Source organism: Penicillium soppii (genome assembly GCF_028829465.1).
Source record: "Penicillium soppii strain IBT 18220 chromosome Unknown utg000007l, whole genome shotgun sequence".
NCBI lineage: Eukaryota > Fungi > Ascomycota > Eurotiomycetes > Eurotiales > Aspergillaceae > Penicillium > Penicillium soppii.
In genome coordinates, this window is record NW_026643237.1 from 3,102,985 (window position 1) to 3,122,918 (window position 19,934).

Below are 19,934 nucleotides of genomic sequence, written 5' to 3' on the forward strand. Positions count from 1 at the left end.
AATCGCAGCCATTCCACATTCAATTGACCTTCGTATTATTCCTCTCTCTTGTACGCCCTTCGGCGGCATGTGGATCTTCGGATAGCATCGCAAGAATCATCATTGGCTCGGCCGTGACTCACCTGCAACTTCCCCTCGAACATTTCAAACAAAATCGCAAAGATAAAACTGAGTCATTGAATCACTGCGTATAGCTTAAATAGAAATTCTCCCGCTGACTTTGCAGAACTATCTCATCACATCTTTTTGTCATACATATCCCTCTATCGTCTATACCCGATATCATGAGCGCAAACCAACCAACACCATTTGGAAAGCCGATGCTGAAGCATTGGATGTTTGATCCAGCGTACAAAAACCTGAATCATGGATCCTTTGGTGCTCACCCGATCCCCGTCAGAGACGCACAGCGTGCTTATATGGATCTCGCCGATAAGCGACCTGATCCTTACATCCGCGGGTATCACGCAGAGTATCTAGACAAAGCTCGCGAGGCTGTTGCAAAGCTCATCAACGCCCAAAAGAGCGAGTGTGTATTCGTCAAGAATGCAACGACTGGCGTAGCGACGGTTCTGTATAACCTGGCTTTCCAGCCGGGTGAAGCACTCATTTACTTCGAGCCTGTCTATGGCGCCGTGGAAAAGGGTATTGTCTCGTTGCAAGAACATGTCTCTTTGCAGGCGCGCAAGGTGTCTTTCCAGTATCCCATCTCTGATGATGAGCTCGAGCGCCGATTCCGCGAGGTTATTCACCAAACTCGTGCCGAGGGCCTCAAGGTCCGTGCTAGCGTTTTCGATGCCATTGTCAGCAACCCTGGTGTACGCTTCCCCTTTGAGAGAATGACCGCTGTCTGTCGCGAAGAAGGTATTCTGAGCGTTATCGATGCGGCGCACGGTATCGGACATATCCATCTCGATATGGAGAAGCTACAGCCTGACTTTTTCGTGTCAAATTGCCACAAGTACGACTACCCCCATTACGAATATTGATATTTGACCCACTGGCAAATTTTATAGAATTGTCAAAACTAACACTTCAATTCAGATGGCTTTACACACCCCGCAGCTGCGCAATCCTCTACACCCCCGCACGCAACCAACATTTCCTGCGCACAACCCTGCCCACATCATGGGGATTTATCCCTCATCCAGACTCACCCGCAACAATCGCATCAGTGCTGCGAGATCAGAATGCCGTAAACAAGAAGTCGCCCTACGAGGAGCTGTTCGAGTTTGTCGCTACAAGCGATGACTCTGCGTACATTTGCGTGCCGGCGGCGCTGAAATTCCGCGCTGAAATCTGCGGTGGCGAAGACGCCATAATTGCCTACTGCCAGCGCATTTCAAATGAAGGTGCAGATGCTGTTGCGGCTGTTCTTGGTACTGAGGTTATGCAAGAGCCTGGGCTCGAGCCTGGCCAGGAGAGCCGCATGCGACAGTGTGCTCTGACTAATGTTCGATTGCCTATTGCCGTTGCTTCTGAGGACGGAACGGATTCCTTTGATCATACTCCTTTGGTTGTATTGTCACAGGAAGATGCTCCTCGGGCATTTTCTTGGATTCAGAAGAAGCTTATGGATGACCACCACACTTTCCTGCCTGTCTTCCGCCACGGTTCGTGGTTATGGACTCGCTTGAGTGGACAGACCTACTTGGAGAAGAGTGATTTCGAATCTGTTGCTAATGTTTTGCGTGATCTCTGTGAACGGGTCGCGAAGAAAGAGTTCAAGGCCTAATCTAGTGCTATGTAAAGCGTTGTTTATAGAAGCTGGAATGTCGATAGACCAAGTCGAAATCAATCCAATCATAATGGGCTTTGAATTATAATTGCTTTCACTTCCATCCTGAGAAATTCATACTGAAAAAGAAAGCAAATTTCTGTACCCATGTAAACGAAATGTATCCATTGCAGTAAATCTTCCAACCTGTTCCAATTATCACGCCATCGAGGCTTATAGTAACCACATATATGTACATATCACATCAGAAGCGGGGAATGCTCTTTATATATGTTGTCCCTTTCGATCCCCAAGGTCCCTAAATTAATATATCTGAGACACCTGAAACCAACCATGTCCGTCGCAAAAGAATTCGAAGCCGCCAACGCTAAATATGTCGCATCTTTCACCAAAGGCAACCTGCAGCTGCCCCCACAGCGGTACGTGAGCTTAGTTCTCACATCATTGGATAGATCTGACATTGTCACAGGAAGGTAGCGGTGATAGCTTGCATGGATGCTCGCCTCGGTACGTAAACTCCATTCTCTTGAAACGCAGCTTTTATACTGATGGTGCATAGATCCTGCGCGCGCGCTCGGCCTTGAAGAAGGCGACGCCCATGTCATCCGCAATGCTGGCGGGAGAGTATCCGATGCGCTGCGCAGTGTCATTATCTCACAGCAGTTGCTCGGTACGCGGGAGATTATCATCGTGCACCATGTACGTTGTATTCCCTGGCTGTGGCTATGTAGCGGACTGCTAATTTCAGAAATTCCCAGACGAACTGTGGAATGCTCACTTTCACTGATGAGGTGATTCGCGATAAGGTCCGGAAGGACTTGCAGCAGAATGTTGATCATATTGCGTTCTTGCCATTTGGGGATCTTGAGCAGAGTGTTCGGGACGATATTAAGTTGTTGAAGGATAGTCCTCTTGTCTTGGATGTCCCTATTACTGGGTATGTTTATGAGGTCGAGAGCGGGAAGATTGTGAAGATTGGAGACAGTCAGTAATTGAAATCATGTAGCTATATTACTATGATAGTAATAGTGGTATGGTTTCTGATTTAAGCTACATATGAATTGTGCTCAATACAACATGTCAAACCGCGATGATGAAGCATGTACATGGCTTATCAAGAAGCCACTTGTACGATTCTCATTGGGACCAGACACTCAACTCTCCGCCGCACGGAATGAAGTCATCCGGAAAGGGGGTATGGGGTAAGGGGAAACAAAGATCAGAAAGAGAGAGACATTAAACCTGCCTCGTCGCTAAAACCAACGAATCAAATGTGGTGTAAAAAAACATGTCCCGAGAACAAAAAAGAAAGGTGCCCGCTACGTGTATATCATACGAATTTGGCCTGGTGTTCAAGCGTTGTTTCTGAACATTCTCGAAAACAATGATTGACCTTCGCCTTGACCACGACTAGACTGTTGGCTGCCTGTTTCTCTCACTTCCGGTTCTGGAGAACGACGGGAAGAAAGTCGGCTCTGCAAAGAAGACAACGAGGACCGACCGCTGCGCATAGTGCGAGCTGAGCTGAGACGTCGGCGGGATTGCGGCTGCTCGGGGCTATCCTGAATCACTACTGGATTCTCGCAGGTGCCATATCCTTCTCTGTGAAACAATGTCAGTCAAAATTTCTCAAATTGCAACCCTTACAGCGCCCACTTACGCTACATTTAAATTGATGCTTCGCCGACAGTGAGGGCAGGTGTTGTGTTGTTTCAGCCATGCCCCGATGCAATCGGAATGGAACCAATGGGTGCAGGGTAACACAGCAACTTCGATGTCAACTTCGACACCGTCCATGCAGATCGAGCATTCTGCTTTGCCCTCGACTCCTAGCATGTCTTTATCAACTTTTTTCTTGGGCAAAGACCGAATGGCATTTTCGCTCGCTGGCGGTGCTGCTGTTCCGGTAGTTAAACTTTCCTCCATTAGTTGTGTGATGACTCTGTCCATTTCTTCTTGTGACTGGACTCCATTCCTGTCTCGCGTATTTAGGATAAGGGATAGGATTGAAAGGGCATTGGGAGCTCCGCGGGTGACTTGTGTGGCCTCCATTTCCGCACGGATAGCGTCCATCATTCTAGGGAGGTGATTAGTTTTTGATGCTGAGGACAAAATGAGGAGAGATGTCACTTACTCCTGCAACTGCATAATTTGATTTCTGGGCTGCGCTCTTTCAGTATTGCGGGGAAAGAGGCCTGGGTGATGGCCGGTTAGGTGGTCGTCTCCCATCCAGTCAGGATCCGTGGAAGATAGAGTATCTCCCCTCCTAAATCCTTCTTGTCGGTCGTTTGGTGGCATTAGGTTTTGTAAAAGTGTGTTAAAGGTTTCCATCACCGGCGGGACCATGGGATTGTAACCCGTAGTGCCCGGGCCTGGGCGTGAAGATGAGCGGGTATCATATGTCGGACTGAGTGGAAAATTTCCATTCCAGGATTGATACGTTCGGATGGTGTTCTGGGAGTTATTGTAAGGAAAAGCAGACGAGGGAAGCCCTAAGCCCTGCGGACTATACGGCCTATACGGGCCATGCCGGTCTTCTTGTCTCAACGAGTTGTGACCTTCCCAAATATCGACGCCGGACGGTTCGGGGAGAGGAGGGGGTGTCTCGCGTGTTTCTGAGGGAATTTCAATCTGTCAAGATACCGTTAGATGATATCACCACATAGGTATGTAGGAAGGAATAGCCATACTATTTCCGTGAATTCTGATTGACAAAGTGGACTTGGACATATTAAGCCATTCTCCTTTGGCCAGACACACTGACAAACATGGCAGAATACGCGATCGCCACTTTCCATGTCGTATTGCTTGAGATGTTGTACAAATGAAATGTGATGGAAGGCGATTAAGAACGATAAGCGCTGAGATAGTCACGAGCAACCTTATCTGCGGGGAACAGACAGCTTGGTACCAAATCAAAAGAAGACGAAGCAAAGGGAAGAGCTTTGCACTATATACAAAGAAAGGAGGATTCAAGGTCCACCCAGATGTGAGATAAAGTGAATAGAAGTTGGTTCCAAAACTAATGACGTTTGATCGGCAAATCGCCTCAGTCGCCTTGTCCAGGCAAATAGTTCTTAGCACAGCACAGAGAATAGAAAAGCACTCGTAGACCCTAACCATGCTTTGTGATGATTTTTCGATAACTCAAATAAAAATTCTTCCAGGGTGTGCAATAAGCAGCCTTGATTTGTGTTTCACTCCGGATAATTTCGGTTTAATGCAGGCAAAGTGATAGTTTCTATATAGTATGGAGCGCAAAGGAATAGTTTATACTTTATAGGACTTGAAATACTTGATATCGGAAAAATCAAATTTTAATTCATGTACGATTGGAATATGTTGCAATAGCAAGGCATACCAAGGCTGAGAGAGTAGAGACAAAGAAAACGCCCTCAGATGCATGCTTCAATAAGAAAAATAAATGGCCAATGAAATATCCCACAACACTATACACAGTTGGTTATACTCCCAGATGCAACACGTCGGCTGTGCCACGCAGCCCTTGCAGGCGCCAATCTCAAATATGATTTTAACGTCTTCTAGCTCCTTTGAGAACCAGACTACCAACCACACCCGCCACAACAGCCAAGCCGCCCACAATGGCAACGCCCATCAAGCCCTCCTTGGCGACCTTGTCGTTGATCAGAGACCCAAGGCTTGCAGCCTGGAGGTTTGCCGGCTCTTTTTCGAGAAGTAGATCATTGTATCGTCGAGCCTCGCCGTAGTTGCCTAGCTTGAAGTTGCCCAGGGCCAGATAGTAGAGGCATTCGCGTCGTCGCTCCGGTGCTCCGCGGAAGATTTCTGAAAGTAAACGGACGCCTTCTTGCTGCTCGGGCCGAAGGTTGGATTTGATAAGGCCCTATAGCAAATACCCCCGCATGGGCGGAGAGTACTGATTAGTGTGGGCATCCCGGATCAGAGTTAGAGGAACCATACCCAGGCGTAGTTGAACTTTGTCTGAATCCCTACGTAATCACCCTCTTTTTCGTATTGCGCTCTCAGCACTTGTAGCTCGGCGGGTTTCAAGGGGCTGTGTCAGTGCTCAAGTCAGTTTCCAGAGTTAAATTTATTGGGCAATCTCGTTTGGAGGAGACAGACCTTTCCGCATCTGCAGCATCTGTAGAAGAAGTAAAGCGAGTCAGTTTCTGGGTATCAGGCATCAGTTGTAACAAGTCACCTACAAGGAAGATTGGACATGGCGGTAAAGGCAACGGTTAATCCTGAGAAGAGAAATAATATTGACCAGAAAAAAGACTTAAATAATTCGATAAAAAGCGTTAAGAGACAAGATTTGATACGGACGGAGAAATCACAGGTCGCAACGTCACTTTGCGGAGGAGCAAACACGTGTGGCGGTGCTGTGGCTGTTGCTGCCGCAACAAATCAAAACATCCAACTTTCTACAATCTCTCCTACTACATAACAACCATGTTGCTCGACGAGGATCCCGGAACTGTATGTGCTGTCTTTTGAATATGGTTTCTAAAGTTACTGACCCTTTCAGCTCATCCACCACACAATCGGCAATTTCAACATCCACCCGGATAAACAAGCCATCACACGCATCAATGACTCGCTCTCAACGCTCCAGCAATCGCGCGACTTGCGCATTCGCGAAGCTGAATCGGCTATGCGAAAGCTCTCCCGACATTTGAACTCCCTATCTACCCAACACGAAGAAGCTGTGGCAGTACACGACTCGGGCAAACACGCGGCGGAGATTGTTGAGTTGGACACCAAGAAGTTCCGCATTGCCAAGGCTGCATCTGAACTAGAGATCGAAAGTGAACGTTTGGAGAGCGAGCTGGAAATGCTCAAGGAGAGACTCGCCGATCTCGAGTCCCAAGGTCTCGAGGGCGATGAGCCGACTCGGCGCGAGCGTGAGGCCGATGATGCTACAATGTGTGTTGCTGTGGTTTGGTATTGTTTTTGTCCTACTGCTGATATGTCTCTAGTCTGCGACTTAAAATATTCCGCTCCCTCGGTGTCGATGTTGAACCCGATGAGGCGGGGAACTTCAGCCGAGCGGTCATTCGCAACAGCCGCAAGGGTGATGTTCATGTTGTTAATATCGACCCGAAATTCTCCCGCTTCTTTTATGCAAACTACTTCTGGTCAACGATGCAAGGATGAACATTATGATGGACGATTATGTAAGAGTGTGCTCTCAGGCGTTTCTTGGAGGCTAGAAGCCATGTTTCTTCGATTGTTGGTGTTTCTATACCCTTGGATTAGTTGTTTTATGAATCATACGCCTGTTCTTCATACATATCATACATATCGACCAGATGCCTGCGGGGTACAACCTGATTATCAAAAAAGACCGCGTTTATTCAGACGCCGCCTGTTGTTGGTATCCTTGTAAAGCTTGAATGACCTTCGTTCGGTCTTCCTCTGACAGTGACACATGTGGCAATTGCGAAGAGATATCATGGGGTAGCACTCTCTCCGCAGTATCCAGCAATTGGCCCCGATCAATTTGCGACGAGTCCACACCCCAAGATGCGACCCATTGCTCCTCAAACTCAATTAGACCATGCTCCACCTGATCCATATCAGGAATATCACATCCATCCCAGGTTAACGCAACCTGCTTGGTCACCTCGCCGGACTCGCCGTCCGTAGCCCCATACCGAGTTTCCACACCCAGAGGCCCAATCCCAAGCTCCTCGGCACGAGCGTTCCACAGTGCCTGTCTCAAAGTTCCATCCCGTTCGATCATCATCCAAAACAACGGAAACGTACTCCGCGCTAATGCATCGCGAACACCTTTGGTTGCCTCGCGCGGACTAACCAATATGCCAACTGTCTGGCCCGTGCGCCACCCAACAGGCGCCTGGCGGAAGGTGCCTTCCAGCTCGCGGACGATGTTAGGGCCAACTTTCGCCTTGAGGGATTTGCATTGTACTAGGACACGGAGCGCGCGCTCTCGTTCTCGCTCTGGGAGGTGCCAGGTTCCAACGAGGTCGATGCCCGCATCGTCGCGCCCGCCGATCCGATTGAGGCTCAGCGCGTAATGTCGGAGAGTTTGGAGAACCGTATATTCGTAGTGCGTGCCAACATGGACTGTACTTGTGGCTGGAAGAGAGATGTGGTCTGCGTAAGAGAGAAATGTTGTCAAGTCATTGTGAAGCTGCGATGGCGGAGATGGGGCGGAGGGGAGCTTGAACAGCCGACGGGTAAAGGGCGTCAGCTCTTGATATACGTGAGAAGTGGAGAAATAGCGACTATTATTCTTCGATCTCAGGGGAAAATATTCGGCAGCAAGGCCATGGCGTAGATACAACAGGCGCATTGAGTGGTGTGAAGAGGAAAGGCATAGCTTCACCGCATTGGAATATCTCTCCGCATTTGCTCCGCTCTCAATCTTTGACAAAACACATCACATCCCACTTTAGATCTACCAGCCATTCCAGGCCTGTGTATCTAATTTCCGAGTCGCCATCATGGCCGACATCCTTACGCAGCTCCAGACCTGCCTGGATCAGGTACACTCTCCCCTCGAAACAACATAGAAATCCGGCTCACCACGAAACAGCTCGCAACCCAATTCTACGCAACACTGGGCTACCTCACAACATACCACGACAATGCCCCGACAACCCCACCAGCCCACATCCCAGACGCAGCACCGGCCTTAGCAAAAATAACCAAGAATTCCTCCTCACCACCCGTCCCAGCAGCCATCGCAAACAGAGCAGGAGGCGCTGCTGCAGTCGCGGGAAACGCAACACCACCACTCGCCCCTCCCCAGCAACCCGGAGCTGTACCAACAGCACCGGGAAATGAAGATCCCAGTCTTCCGCCTGCGCCAGACTCCCCTCGTACCTTTGCGAGCCGGCAGCGGGAGCTTGCGCGCGATCTCATTATCAAGGAACAGCAGATCGAATATCTTATCTCCGTGCTTCCTGGGATTGGCGCTTCTGAGGCTCAGCAAGAGAGCAGAATCCGGGAGTTGGAGACTGAGCTTCGAGGTGTGGAGATTGAGCGTGCGGAGAAGGTGCGCGAGTTGAAGAAGTTGAGGCAGAGACTAGAGAGTGTTCTTGGTGCAGTTTCTGTGGGGATTTATGGGGATGGATATGCTCAAAAATAATATTGCATGTTTTGCGTTCGGGGTTGATGGGGCTGGCGCTTGGGTTTTCTATTTTCTCTGCTGTCAGAACATTTAAGCGTTAGGGGATCGGGAGGGCTTTTTGTATATATCTCACGAATTACTACCACATGATACCAAGACCCTCTTTGGAATTCATGCTTAGAGTCAGCAAGGGGCATAATTAGGTCTACTATCTTAAGTGTAGCATTATAGTATAGTTTGAGCTTTCGCCCTAGATAATTGAAGCTTTCTTACCATTTCGAGATACACTTTGCAGGGTTTAGCCAAACAAACAAGGAAAATTGCTGCTAGTATTGAGTTCCCATTCCTAGCAATGTGAACAGCAGTAAGAGTGTATGACTCCGAAACATCAGTATCAACCTATGTTAACCCCATAGTACTTCCATAGTTCGTGATCGCATGATGAGAATGGACTTTGTGATACAGCATCAACTCTTCTGTAGACCGGAGTCGCCGAAGATCTTTATGTGATATACCTATTTTTTTAACTCTGGGCATGCTGTTACTGCTATCTTCTCTCTGTGGATGTTGGTTTATATGTGCCTGGCTACACCGTGTTTAAACAGGCTAGAAATTCTTTTTTAAAAAGAGATTCCGCTAGAATCATATCAGAGGACGCTGTGTATCCACAATTAGACGGGGATTAGAAAGAGACTCCATGTAATGCCAAGACCCCGAACTGGATCGATAAAGACGTAGTGAGACAGCGTCTAGAGAAATGCCATTGAATTGAGATTAGAGCGTACGCTAGACTTTCTAGACGAGATGTAATGCAAGAAGATTATGAAAAGAACAGGAAAAAGCTCGCTTTGAAAGCATTTGTACGACCAAGCAATTAAATTCATGTGTAAACGTTCTGGCAAACTGCGGTGAAATAGCAAGGCAAAACGAAGAACGCCCGGTATATTATCTCAGCAGGAGAATGAAAGATGTAAGAATATGTCAACGCCGTCTCCTTTTCCGGGTATCATGAAACGAAATCAGCGAAAAACGGGGGAGGGGGTAAGAATATAAGATAGGGGAACTCAAATGCAAACTGGGGAATGGGGATTGAAGAACAATCGGGGGCAATGTGAACAGCATAGGGTAGATAAAAATAACAAGATGAAAGGATGAGAGTGAAGGCTTCACTTGAACAGAGTTCGGTACTCGCGCATGCGAGCTTCCTGGACTTCCCGCTTGCCCATTTTCGGGCGGTTCATAGTCATATCCGCCTCCAGCTGCTTTTTCTTAGCGAGATCCATGATCTTCTCCTCGATGCTGTTTTTCATGACCAATTGGAAGGTCTGAACGGGACGAGTTTGACCGAGACGGTGAACACGGTCAACTGCCTGGGCCACAGCAGCTGGGTTGTACTGTGGTTCCATGATGAAGACCCGTGACGCAGAAGTCAAATTCAGGCCCACACCACCGGCACCGATGGTTGCCAGCAGGATGGTGGTGGAGTTATCTGTGGCAAATTTCTCGAGCGCCCTGGTGCGCGCCGCAAGGGTCATGGTTCCATCGAGTCGGGCAAACTTGCCAAGATTGTTGTTTGTCAGGGCAATTTCGATGAGATCCAGGTGTGAGGTCCAGGCAGAGAAAACAACACTTTTAATGGGACGCTGGCCTACCAGCTCCTTGCTGTCTTCAACACTGTCCTTGAGATAATTGACCAGGGCGATAGTCTTAGTGTGCGGCCCTTCGTATTCCCCAAATTGTTTCCCAATTTTTCGCTCGAGGGTCTGTTGCTCCTCGTGAGCTTGAAGGCCAGCAGGCGTGATGGAAGTATAATTCATGGCAATCCAGCCATCGCAACACGGGCATCGGAGCTCGCTTTGAGTGCCAGAATTAAACGCCGGCTTCCAGCCTGAAAAGCAGCTAGGACAGAAGATATCCCAACATGGCAGAAAGAAGGCCATGGGTTCATTTCTCATGACCTCCCCCGCTGAGTTGACTGCTTCAACGAGAGCTCCGTTGCAATACCCACATCGAGTTCGGGAGGCTTGCTGCATAAGCTGGAACATTTCATATGCCCGTTTGTCTTGAGCTGAGGAGGTTTCGTCCGAAGTGTCTTCCTCCAAGTCAATTGCATCGTTTGCAGAAAATCCCTTGGCTCTTTCTCGGTCTGAGGTGTCTAACAATTCTTTTCCGTGGGCGCTAACTTGACGAAGAATCATCATCGCCTTCAGAACGTGATGATACATGCGGCCACCCAATTTGGTCTTGTCAGTGCCGGCAATCACGTCCATCATAACTTGCGATTCGTTCCTGAAAAAGTCATGTAATTGCTGCTCTTTTTCTGTGAACTTCAAGGTGACTATGTTATCTTCTCGAGGTGGCAAATTGATTTTGTCTTTCACCCGACGCAGGGTGAACGAGTCAACAATCACACGAAGGTTGGTGAGTGAAGGGTTGCCACTCTTGACTGGACCGGCAATGTGCTGACTGAACCACGCTCTTTCATTGTAAGGGTAAATCTGCAAGAAATTGGTGACGGAGTAGAGGTCATCCATGCGGTTTTGAATCGGCGTTCCAGTAACCGACCAGCGACGATTAGCATTGAGGCCGATGATAGCTCGAGTTTGAGCTGCATTCCTTTCACGAATGGTGTGCGCTTCATCCAGAACAATGCGGAAAAAATTCATTTTGCTCAAGGGACTGACCCGAGTTTTGGCGCCTCGTCCCAAAATCTCGCTGTGAATCGTGCTGTAAGTGGTGATTATGAGGTCATGACCTGCAAGCTCGTCCAGATCTGTGATCCGTGATGGGCCGTGGAAGACACACACAGTGAGTGCACGCTTCTTCAAATGGTCCTTGACCTGTGCAGTCCAATTACTCACTGCACTGAGCGGGGCAACTAGAAGGGTCGCCTTTGTGTTGCGAATTCCTGGAAACTCGCGAACAAGCTCTGGACTAGGAGCCATCTCAGTCCAGTCTTCGGCTTGATCAAGCGACGATGTGATCAGCGAAAGAATGCTCAACGTCTTTCCCAAGCCCATCATGTCAGCCAACAGACCACCTAGCGCCTCCTTGGGCTTGTGATCCATCACAATCCCACTAATTATCTCCTTGTATTGTTTGCGTCCATCGGGTCGAGTGACCTCTCGCCACAACGAGTTGTTATCCTCCTCCCTAGGGCCAAATTTGCGCGGCTGTTCCTTGTCTGTCATGAACCAAAGGGCCTGCTTCTGATGGGGAAGCAGTGGGGTCAATACGTCAGAAGTCGGCTCCATAAGTGGAATGTCCGCTTTGATGAGCTGGTCGAACATCTTCGTGACCGCATCATTCACCTCTTCAGCAGTCCGAGATTCGTACCTGATGGTTGGACCTGTGCGCTCACGGCTGGAACTAGCAGCAGCAGCAGCGACTTGTTGGCGCCGCAGCTCTGCGTGGGGATTGAATGTTGGAGTCCCATTTTCAACAGAGTTTGGAGTTCCTAGCCAGACATTACGGTGGGCGAGGAACTTCCCGATGGGTTCTGCTTTCTGTCGTTGACCGTAAACATTGATTGTTACATGACAGATGGTTGATGAACGTTCCCAGACAACTTCATTAGGTAATTTTTTCCGAGTGTTCATTCGGGCAGTGACATCAACTGTCGTTCTTGCAGTGTCGTCAAGTAGCGGAGCCAGCCCCTGGGCCGTCTTGGGGTCGATTTTGCCAAATATACGGCCGTGAGGGTCAATCACCTCAATCTGTGTGTCACTTTTTGCCACACGTTGCGGTCGCTGCAGTTCTACTCTGATTGACGGCCAAGCGTTCTCGTCGCCGATGAATGATGTGTCGGCGGGTTTGGGGACTGTATGGGTGAGAATCATGGCACCATCAAGTTTGCCATAGCAGACACGTTGAGTGCTGAGGTCCGTTGATCCTGTGCATTGAATCTCGTCGTCATCATCGTCATTTTTGGGTGTGCTGGCAAGCTCTGACAAAATGTTAGTACATGTGAAATCTCCCCACGGAGAGCAAGGGGAGCATAAAATATCTTACCTGCCGTCAAATCAACCACGTCAAATACTGTGGACACTGGAGTCTTTTTGCCTTCTCCTTCTTTCATCCACTTCCCAAGGCCGCTATCGCCCGAGATTGAGACTGGTGTGTTAGCCCCACTGGCTTGCTCGCTCGCTGTCTTGATCCTCTTCACGGGTTGTCTCTTGCGGTCCTCCACGCCGTAGACATTTGAAATCAGATTGCGCCGGTCGAAGCTGTCTTCTTCATCACTTATTTCGTGGTAACTGCGTTTTGCGTCGCTTTCGTTGGCGTCTTCGTCTTGGGTCGTAGTGAATTGGACGATCATGCTGGGTGATGGCTGTGGGGCCGGAGTCGAGTTTCCGGAATTGACTGCAGCCGACATGCGAGAAGTTGGTTCGCGAAAGCGTGAAACAGTTGCAGTGCCTGCAGGTGCCATGGGAGAGACAGGGATTGAGCGATTTCCATTTTGGTTTCCTGTGCCTTCCATAAGTAAGCCCAGGGACTCCGGTTCGTCTTTAGACATGGGGACAAATGTAGGTGAAGCAATAGGGGAAGACGGATCAGAAGATGAGTGCAAAAACGGGCCAGGTCTCTTCGTAGCCATGGCCAAAGTATCGATATGCGCAGCAGAATCAACAAAGGGCACGGCAGGACCAGAGGGCTCTGTAGAATTGACTGGAGGATCAACAGAAGCAAGAAGCTTTGCGGACATGACTTCTGGGTTCATCCGGGGATAAATGGGGATATCATTCTCGACTGGGGGGAGGACTTCTGTAGACATGACCTGCGAGTCAAGCTGAGAAATGGTAGATTCAGAAAGCTCGGCCTCCGCCGGGGCTTCTTCGGGCATGAATGACGTATCAATTGAAGGGGGTGAGAAGTGAACAGGAGAAGACATATGAGCAGAAAGACCTGAGGATATACCAAGGGAAGGGAGTCCTGGGGAAAGAAGTCCGGTTGAATCAGGCGGAGCAAGATCAGAAAGATGAGTGAGAAACTCAGATGGGTTCTTGAGTGCTTCATTGGGAATATTGGGAGAATCCATAAGGAGAAGATGATGCGCTGGGGAAAAGGACTCGTGATGATTACCGTTGCTTTGGGCTTGTCTTTTGGCGCCTTTGGGGTCCAGAAGCATCGCAGGATGAGATGCCATGATTCCTCAATTGCTGCTGAGAATTTTGGTTGAAGTTTGTATAGTTTTTGTGGCGTAGCGTTGCTAAACGTAAAGTGATTGAAGTCAGTAAATGAGAATAAAGACAAAAACAGTTTCTTATCTCACTTTCTGAGAAAAGAAATGTGTGCGCAGTATCAAAGTTCTTAAGACTGACAAGTAGTTGTTGAGTTTCAGATCAAATATATGGATGTGTGAGGTGTTCGAAGTGGTGTCAGGTGGTCGTGGAAGAGAGACAGTCGATGGCGATTTGAGATTAATTTTCCGCCTGACTTCTTGAAGTTTTGACTTGTGCTTCGAGATCGATCGAGATAAATTTTATTTATGAATATGTTCACGTAATGAATAATATTAACGATGGAACGACGGAGTGGCGCTGATAGTCTGGTGAACGATGAGAGCGTCTTCCAGACGCGAGAGTGGCCAAATCTCCGGCGTCATTGAAAGTGAGGTCGGTGAAAGAGAAGCGCGAACGAAGAAACTTCGGCGGCTTCCTCGCTGAATATATGATCGAGTTATGTCGTCGACCTTTCTGTTCGCAATCCCGTCGACGCCTCGCGGTTTGCCTTGTCGAGGGACGATAGCGATTACGTCGAAGTCGAGGCCGAGATCGGTAGTTGCGTCGGTTGTGAACAGACTTCGGTGATGAATGTGCTTTGGTAGGGTCGGTCCGCGCGATGATAGTTGTTGGTTCAAGTCGTGAGCTGCAATAAGTTGCAGAGAGTTACGAATGATCTGAAGTCGGGCACCTCGGAGGATCTCGCCGATAAGACCTTATCAGACCGCGTATGTACCTAGGTACGTTCTTTCCTACTGCTTATAGTGTCGAGCAAGATTCACGTAGGCTTTGAAAGAAAGAGTAAAATATAAAACAAAATCTGCGAGGAAAGGAGACTTGGGAAGTATCAAGAAAATGGAACTATGCACCTCAAGACGCGTGACATATACCCCCGCTGCGCTTAGTCGCTATCTAGATCATGGTGGAGAATCACTAATTGGATCTCTTGCCGTACAATGTAGACCTATTTTAGTGATACATGTTACTAGTCAATCACATATTGTTTGTACATACAACAGAACATCCATTATTCCAACTTTGGAAGGATGATCTTCATCATCCAAGCAGGAGAATTGTCCATCTATCAACAGCTTATCTACATGTATGTATTTCAGCCTGGTCCAGGCGCGTTTGGTATGGCCAAGATAGTCGCAGTCTGACAATACATACAAAGCGAAAGTGAATACCAGCAATATCTTGCATAAATACCATGGTTCTCAGACTCGACCTGACAAATACCCATCTTAACAGTAGTTACAGTGGGAATAGATCGATCAAGGCTAGAACATACCCTCTGATTTAGCCTGAATCATGATCTACATGTACCCTGTGACCTAATAGTCAGATGCTACCAATAAACAGAAATCTAGTCAACCATAAGGGTAGACGATGAATGTATCGTAGAATTAGGTCTCGTCAATATGCTACATGAGGCAGTTCGCTCAATCAATGCGCCTCAGCCCAGGCAACCCCAACAGCCAAAAAGGTCTATATACAACAATGGAATCTCCCAAATCATGAGCATGTCCCAAAAGGACTCGTGTGAAATGTCACAGAAAAAAAAGAAGAATTGCGAAAGCTTGACTGGATATTGGGGACCGCCTGCTGAAGACTGCAACGCCAATACCCAGGGAAGACGATGCTTCAGAAAATGGTCGCAAATTAAGCGAGAAAATGGAAATGCAAGAATGTGAAAAATAGAGAGGTTTGATACAAAGCGCGGACCTCAGCACCAAGTGAACACGGGGTTCTTGCTTTTCACAGCTTCCAAGCGTTCGACAATTACCTTCCGCTGATTGCCTTCCATGCCCTCAGCGACTGCGTAGCCAAGATCGCCCTCCAGGTCATCACTGCCAAATGTGTTAACTCGGGGAGCGCGGTAGGACAAGGAACCGCCATTCTTGCGGTGCTTTTGTGAACGGGAAGAAAGCGAAGGCCACCCGTCTAAAGAGCCGCCAGCACCATCTGTGTATCGACGGCCGAAATCAGGGTCGTTGAGAGTTGCCGGGCTACCAATCGAACCATCAGCAACGCTATCAGCGTCAGCTCGACCACGGGTAAGTTCGAACCGGTTTGGGTTGGGGAGGTCGCTTGGCGACGAGTTCAAGCCCAGCAAGTCGTGCTCAGGGATTGGTTGGGAAGAGGCAGATGCACCAATGTCCATCTCTTCTTCTTCATCAGGGTCGTAATTCATAGATCGATTTCTTTGTCGCTCTGTAGAGGGGGCGCGCATCGGGATGGCAACGGGGACATCAACCAAATCGTCCCATACACAGACTCGAGTTCGGCGTGTAAGTTCAAGAGGCCCGTGATCTGGTTGCTTCAGAGTTTCCACCACGTTCCAAGCTTGGCCTTTCATGACAGCTATCTGTCGAGCGAACATGCTTTCCTTGAAATCGTCATCTTGTGCGAATACGCTACGCAAGGCCATTTGTGTCCCGCTCCACCAGGCAGTGGATGTGAGTAGAGGAAGGAAGTGGTCACGAGTTTTCTGCGAGAAAGGCTGCCCGATCAAAGAAACTGGTAAGAAAAGCCAGCCGAAGGGGAAACTGCGCCACTATAGAGTTGTTAGTCTTGAATGATCGCGTCGCAATCCAATGAAAATCGGGAGCTTACGGCATCTGGGTGTTTCCAAGGCCAGGACAAACTGTTGTCGATGGCACCAAGTTGAACAGAGGCCGACTGCTCTGATGAAGCTAGTGGAGTGCCGGTGCGACTGATAGCCATCATCGTTTCGTGTCGCCTGTAGGGAAGAGAAGAAGGAGTAGGCGTGCCATTTGAGTTCACAGAAATTGGACGAGCTGGAGGCATCAGCTCATCTTCGTCGTGCTTCGGTTGCGGCTCGCTGGCCTTGGGGGGTTCTGCCACGATCGAGACTTGTTCTGTGCCCCAATCAATCTTGACCATCCAGTTGTCCAGCCCTCGATCAGTGTTGCGCATGATATAATCCAAAATCACGAGCTTTTCCAGCTCCTCGCGGAATGATTGTTTGAGATTCTCCGTCCAGTAAAATCGGCGTTCGGAACTTTCGTCGCGCGAGCCAGAGGGTGAAGGTACGTATCCAGGATCTTCGTCATCCTCATCATCTGACTGGGCTCCGGAAGGACGGCATGCCTCGTTCCATGGCCGTTTCTTGCGTTTTGGTGCATCTTCCGCGCGGAATCCAGTGTTCGTCTGGTCAGGCCACGGATGTTCGCGGAGGAATATGTTTGCATCTTTGAATCCCTTCAGGAAGACTTGGAAGCTACCTGCCTTTGGAGGCAGGGACTTCTTCCCTTTCCATGCCTTTCTTCGATCCCAGAAATCATAGAAGAACGACTTCGATGACAGTCGCACAATTCCTGTATAAGGGACAAGGTTCGTATGTAGGCGAGCATCGAGGACATAGGCGGCGGCTTCGGATACGTAGGAAAGGTTGGGAATGAGACATGCGCGTCCGAAGAAGCAGGGAAACAGGTTGCGATGAATCCACTTGGTCCATTTGGGATTTCGTGAGGCGTACGGCTCCTCGTCCTTCGGTTTGAAAACACCTACCACTTTCCCTTCCGTGTTTCGAGCAAAGTAGCTACCTGAGCTACCTTGTGAGATCATCCGGGGATGTACCCCCATTTCAATGGCAACCCGGACACTTTCGACGATCTCCTCATACTCGGCGCGGGCCCGCCTTTGCTGACCTTCGAACTCATCGGACTCGAGGGCTTCGGCTGTAACAGGTGTAACTCCAGGAGGGGCTTGAAAGACAGAATGATAAATCTCCAGCTTTTCCTCCTCGTAGCTCTTGCCCTTAACGCGGTTAATCTTGAATTTGGAAGCAATCTCCTCCGCCCACTTTTCGAGACGTGCATTGATCGCCTTTATATCCACTCCGGAGTTGCGACGACCTCGCGGAAACTGGACACCACTGTGTCTGCGTCGATGTTCTGGGGGTGAATGGAGACCGGACGCCTGCATCTGGGCTCGGGATGAGATGGGAGCATATCGAGGAGCGGAGGTGGATGCGATTGAAACTGGGGTTTCGTCATCTTCTGAATCATCTTCTGCCTGGGCGAGGCGAGCGTAGCCGGAGGTGGCAGGGCGATTTTTCGGCATTGTGAGGGTAGTTTGATCTATGGAAGACGCAAACAGGCCAAATAGGCAGTAGACAAGAAAGCAAGGCTGGCAAATAAAAGAATGTCACAAAAAGGATGTTAATCCATTACAGAGAAGAGAAGATGAGAAATGACCGCAGGTGTAATAGAGAGAGAGTTGTTAAGAGTCAAGGCAGTGAAATAATGTCACCTATGTCCAGACACTCAAGGGCAAGGGGGCGTTTGGGGGTCTGTATGAATACGATTAATTTACAGGGGCGGTGAATTCAAACAGGGCAAAATACGGTAAAGCATGTGCGATTGGCAGGTCCATTGTGTAAATAACCGTTATACAATTACGCACCGCCACAGCTGGCTCCACCCCCTAATACAAAGGGGATGCTCGATGTCCATCAATTACGTTCTTGAGTTGTTGTTATGAAGATTGGAATTTGATTTTGATATGCTGAACACTGATCCCCAGCTTAGAGATTTACACGATCAATTGAAAGAAGTCATACTCAAAACAGCTCCCTATATGTAGTCAATGTCGGCAAAGCCGCCACGCTGTCCAATATCCGGGCCTATGCAGGAAATTTTATATGCACATCACCCTTGAATAGTTTGCCTGAGATCCGATTCATGCATTGGGAGGCAATGGCGCATGTTTGACGATAAGAGTAACAGTACAGAGTAATGTTTATAGAATTTGAAGAGGCTGGATCAAATTCTAATAAAATAATATATGTAACATTCCAAGCTCTCCCCTGCGTTGGCGGCAATCGTTATCCCGAATGTTATTATCGCGTGTCTTATCGTCCTACTCAATTCTGCATCTTCTTTCTACCCCTACCACTCACCTTCCGGCCATAATGTCTTTAATCTGAATGCCGTTCATTCTTTTCTGATAATCTTCTTTTTGGAAATTCTTAATATTTGGGAAACCCCCATCCTGTCGCTGCCCCCGAATCTCATTGCCCCCGGAACCTCGTTTCCTCGAATCGAGTACCGTGACTTGGTTCGATACAGTTGGATTGTCACCGAATTCTCCGAGTCAATTGCCCTCAATCGCAACGACCGCGCGATTCAATTGATATTCGTTCCTGTTGGCTTTAATTCGGTCTAGGGCCGGATTTTAATTGACACCAGTCTCCTCCCCTCCACGGTGGCTTCCACCCTCTACAGGGCGTCGCCCATCGACCCGGCTCTCAAACCTGGTTCACCTCAGGAGGGTGATTTCCCCTACGATCTATCTGCCGAACCCTCTACCACACGTCAGCACTCCAGTGGATCTATACCTTTTTCCACCACGCTACCTGATATCAAGAGTGTAACCAAGTTCGGTTCGGGAGATAGTGACGGATATCCAGGCTCTTCTGTGAGCACATCGCTTCCTGGATTGGCAGCATTGGCCTCAGTCGCTTCAGCACCAACCTCTAATCTTCGGTTCGTCTAAACCCCATGCCAGTTTTAACTTAAAATTTCCTAGAGTGGATGATCTATATTGCTTGCGTAATCTCCCATGGAGAGCAGTAATCCAACCCCTCTCTTTTGCATAAGAGGATATGCGCGAAATTCATCATGAAAATGAAACACTTGACTAATATCTTAATTTCCATAATTTTTTTTTAGATCATCAAGTGATGCCAGTATGAGTATGGCAAATATGACATACGCTACATCATCACCAGCAGCTACAACGGGAGGACAAGGAAATGGACCTGTAAGTATTGAAAGTTGCCCAGGTGTTTCATATCGAAAGTGTTATCGCACCCTTATCTTTGAGAAGAGTTTATCGTTGAGAGTCTTGGCAACTCGAACCGTGCACC

The 19,934-nt window shown here is 48.6% G+C and overlaps 9 protein-coding genes across 9 annotated transcripts; 4 read left to right on the forward strand and 5 right to left on the reverse strand.

Moving 5' to 3' along the window:
- Window positions 1-284: 284 nt before the first annotated feature.
- On the forward strand, window positions 285-1,735 carry N7529_010436 (putative aminotransferase family protein (LolT); the record flags this gene model as incomplete). The annotated part of the gene is made up of 2 exons (XM_057245963.1): window positions 285-961; window positions 1,045-1,735. 2 exons carry the CDS (start codon window positions 285-287, stop codon window positions 1,733-1,735), a joined length of 1,368 nt encoding a protein of 455 aa, XP_057094226.1.
- A 494-nt stretch (window positions 1,736-2,229) lies between these two features.
- Window positions 2,230-2,730, forward strand: N7529_010437 (beta-class carbonic anhydrase; the record flags this gene model as incomplete). The annotated part of the gene is made up of 3 exons (XM_057245964.1): window positions 2,230-2,245; window positions 2,298-2,437; window positions 2,497-2,730. 3 exons carry the CDS (start codon window positions 2,230-2,232, stop codon window positions 2,728-2,730), a joined length of 390 nt encoding a protein of 129 aa, XP_057094227.1.
- Window positions 2,731-3,090: 360 nt separating this feature from the next.
- On the reverse strand, window positions 3,091-3,814 carry N7529_010438 (putative RING finger domain protein; the record flags this gene model as incomplete). Its single annotated transcript, XM_057245965.1, has 2 exons — window positions 3,091-3,340; window positions 3,399-3,814. 2 exons carry the CDS (start codon window positions 3,812-3,814, stop codon window positions 3,091-3,093), a joined length of 666 nt encoding a protein of 221 aa, XP_057094228.1.
- A 1,456-nt stretch (window positions 3,815-5,270) lies between these two features.
- Window positions 5,271-5,650, reverse strand: N7529_010439 (mitochondrial fission 1 protein; the record flags this gene model as incomplete). Its single annotated transcript, XM_057245966.1, has 2 exons — window positions 5,271-5,527; window positions 5,614-5,650. 2 exons carry the CDS (start codon window positions 5,648-5,650, stop codon window positions 5,271-5,273), a joined length of 294 nt encoding a protein of 97 aa, XP_057094229.1.
- Window positions 5,651-6,058: 408 nt separating this feature from the next.
- On the forward strand, window positions 6,059-6,874 carry N7529_010440 (kinetochore Spc24 family protein; the record flags this gene model as incomplete). Its single annotated transcript, XM_057245967.1, has 3 exons — window positions 6,059-6,196; window positions 6,246-6,643; window positions 6,697-6,874. Coding segments are annotated over 3 exons (714 nt in total), but the record flags the coding sequence as incomplete, so codon positions are not given.
- Window positions 6,875-7,070: 196 nt separating this feature from the next.
- N7529_010441 (uncharacterized protein) lies at window positions 7,071-8,036 on the reverse strand (the record flags this gene model as incomplete). Its single annotated transcript, XM_057245968.1, has 1 exon — window positions 7,071-8,036. One exon carries the CDS (start codon window positions 8,034-8,036, stop codon window positions 7,071-7,073), a length of 966 nt encoding a protein of 321 aa, XP_057094231.1.
- A 151-nt stretch (window positions 8,037-8,187) lies between these two features.
- N7529_010442 (med21 domain-containing protein) lies at window positions 8,188-8,834 on the forward strand (the record flags this gene model as incomplete). Its single annotated transcript, XM_057245969.1, has 2 exons — window positions 8,188-8,229; window positions 8,280-8,834. 2 exons carry the CDS (start codon window positions 8,188-8,190, stop codon window positions 8,832-8,834), a joined length of 597 nt encoding a protein of 198 aa, XP_057094232.1.
- Window positions 8,835-9,982: 1,148 nt separating this feature from the next.
- Window positions 9,983-13,962, reverse strand: N7529_010443 (DEAD/DEAH box helicase; the record flags this gene model as incomplete). Its single annotated transcript, XM_057245970.1, has 2 exons — window positions 9,983-12,762; window positions 12,828-13,962. 2 exons carry the CDS (start codon window positions 13,960-13,962, stop codon window positions 9,983-9,985), a joined length of 3,915 nt encoding a protein of 1,304 aa, XP_057094233.1.
- Window positions 13,963-15,764: 1,802 nt separating this feature from the next.
- On the reverse strand, window positions 15,765-18,127 carry N7529_010444 (1-phosphatidylinositol 4-kinase LSB6; the record flags this gene model as incomplete). The annotated part of the gene is made up of 2 exons (XM_057245971.1): window positions 15,765-16,595; window positions 16,655-18,127. 2 exons carry the CDS (start codon window positions 18,125-18,127, stop codon window positions 15,765-15,767), a joined length of 2,304 nt encoding a protein of 767 aa, XP_057094234.1.
- Between the last annotated feature and the right edge of the window lie 1,807 nt (window positions 18,128-19,934).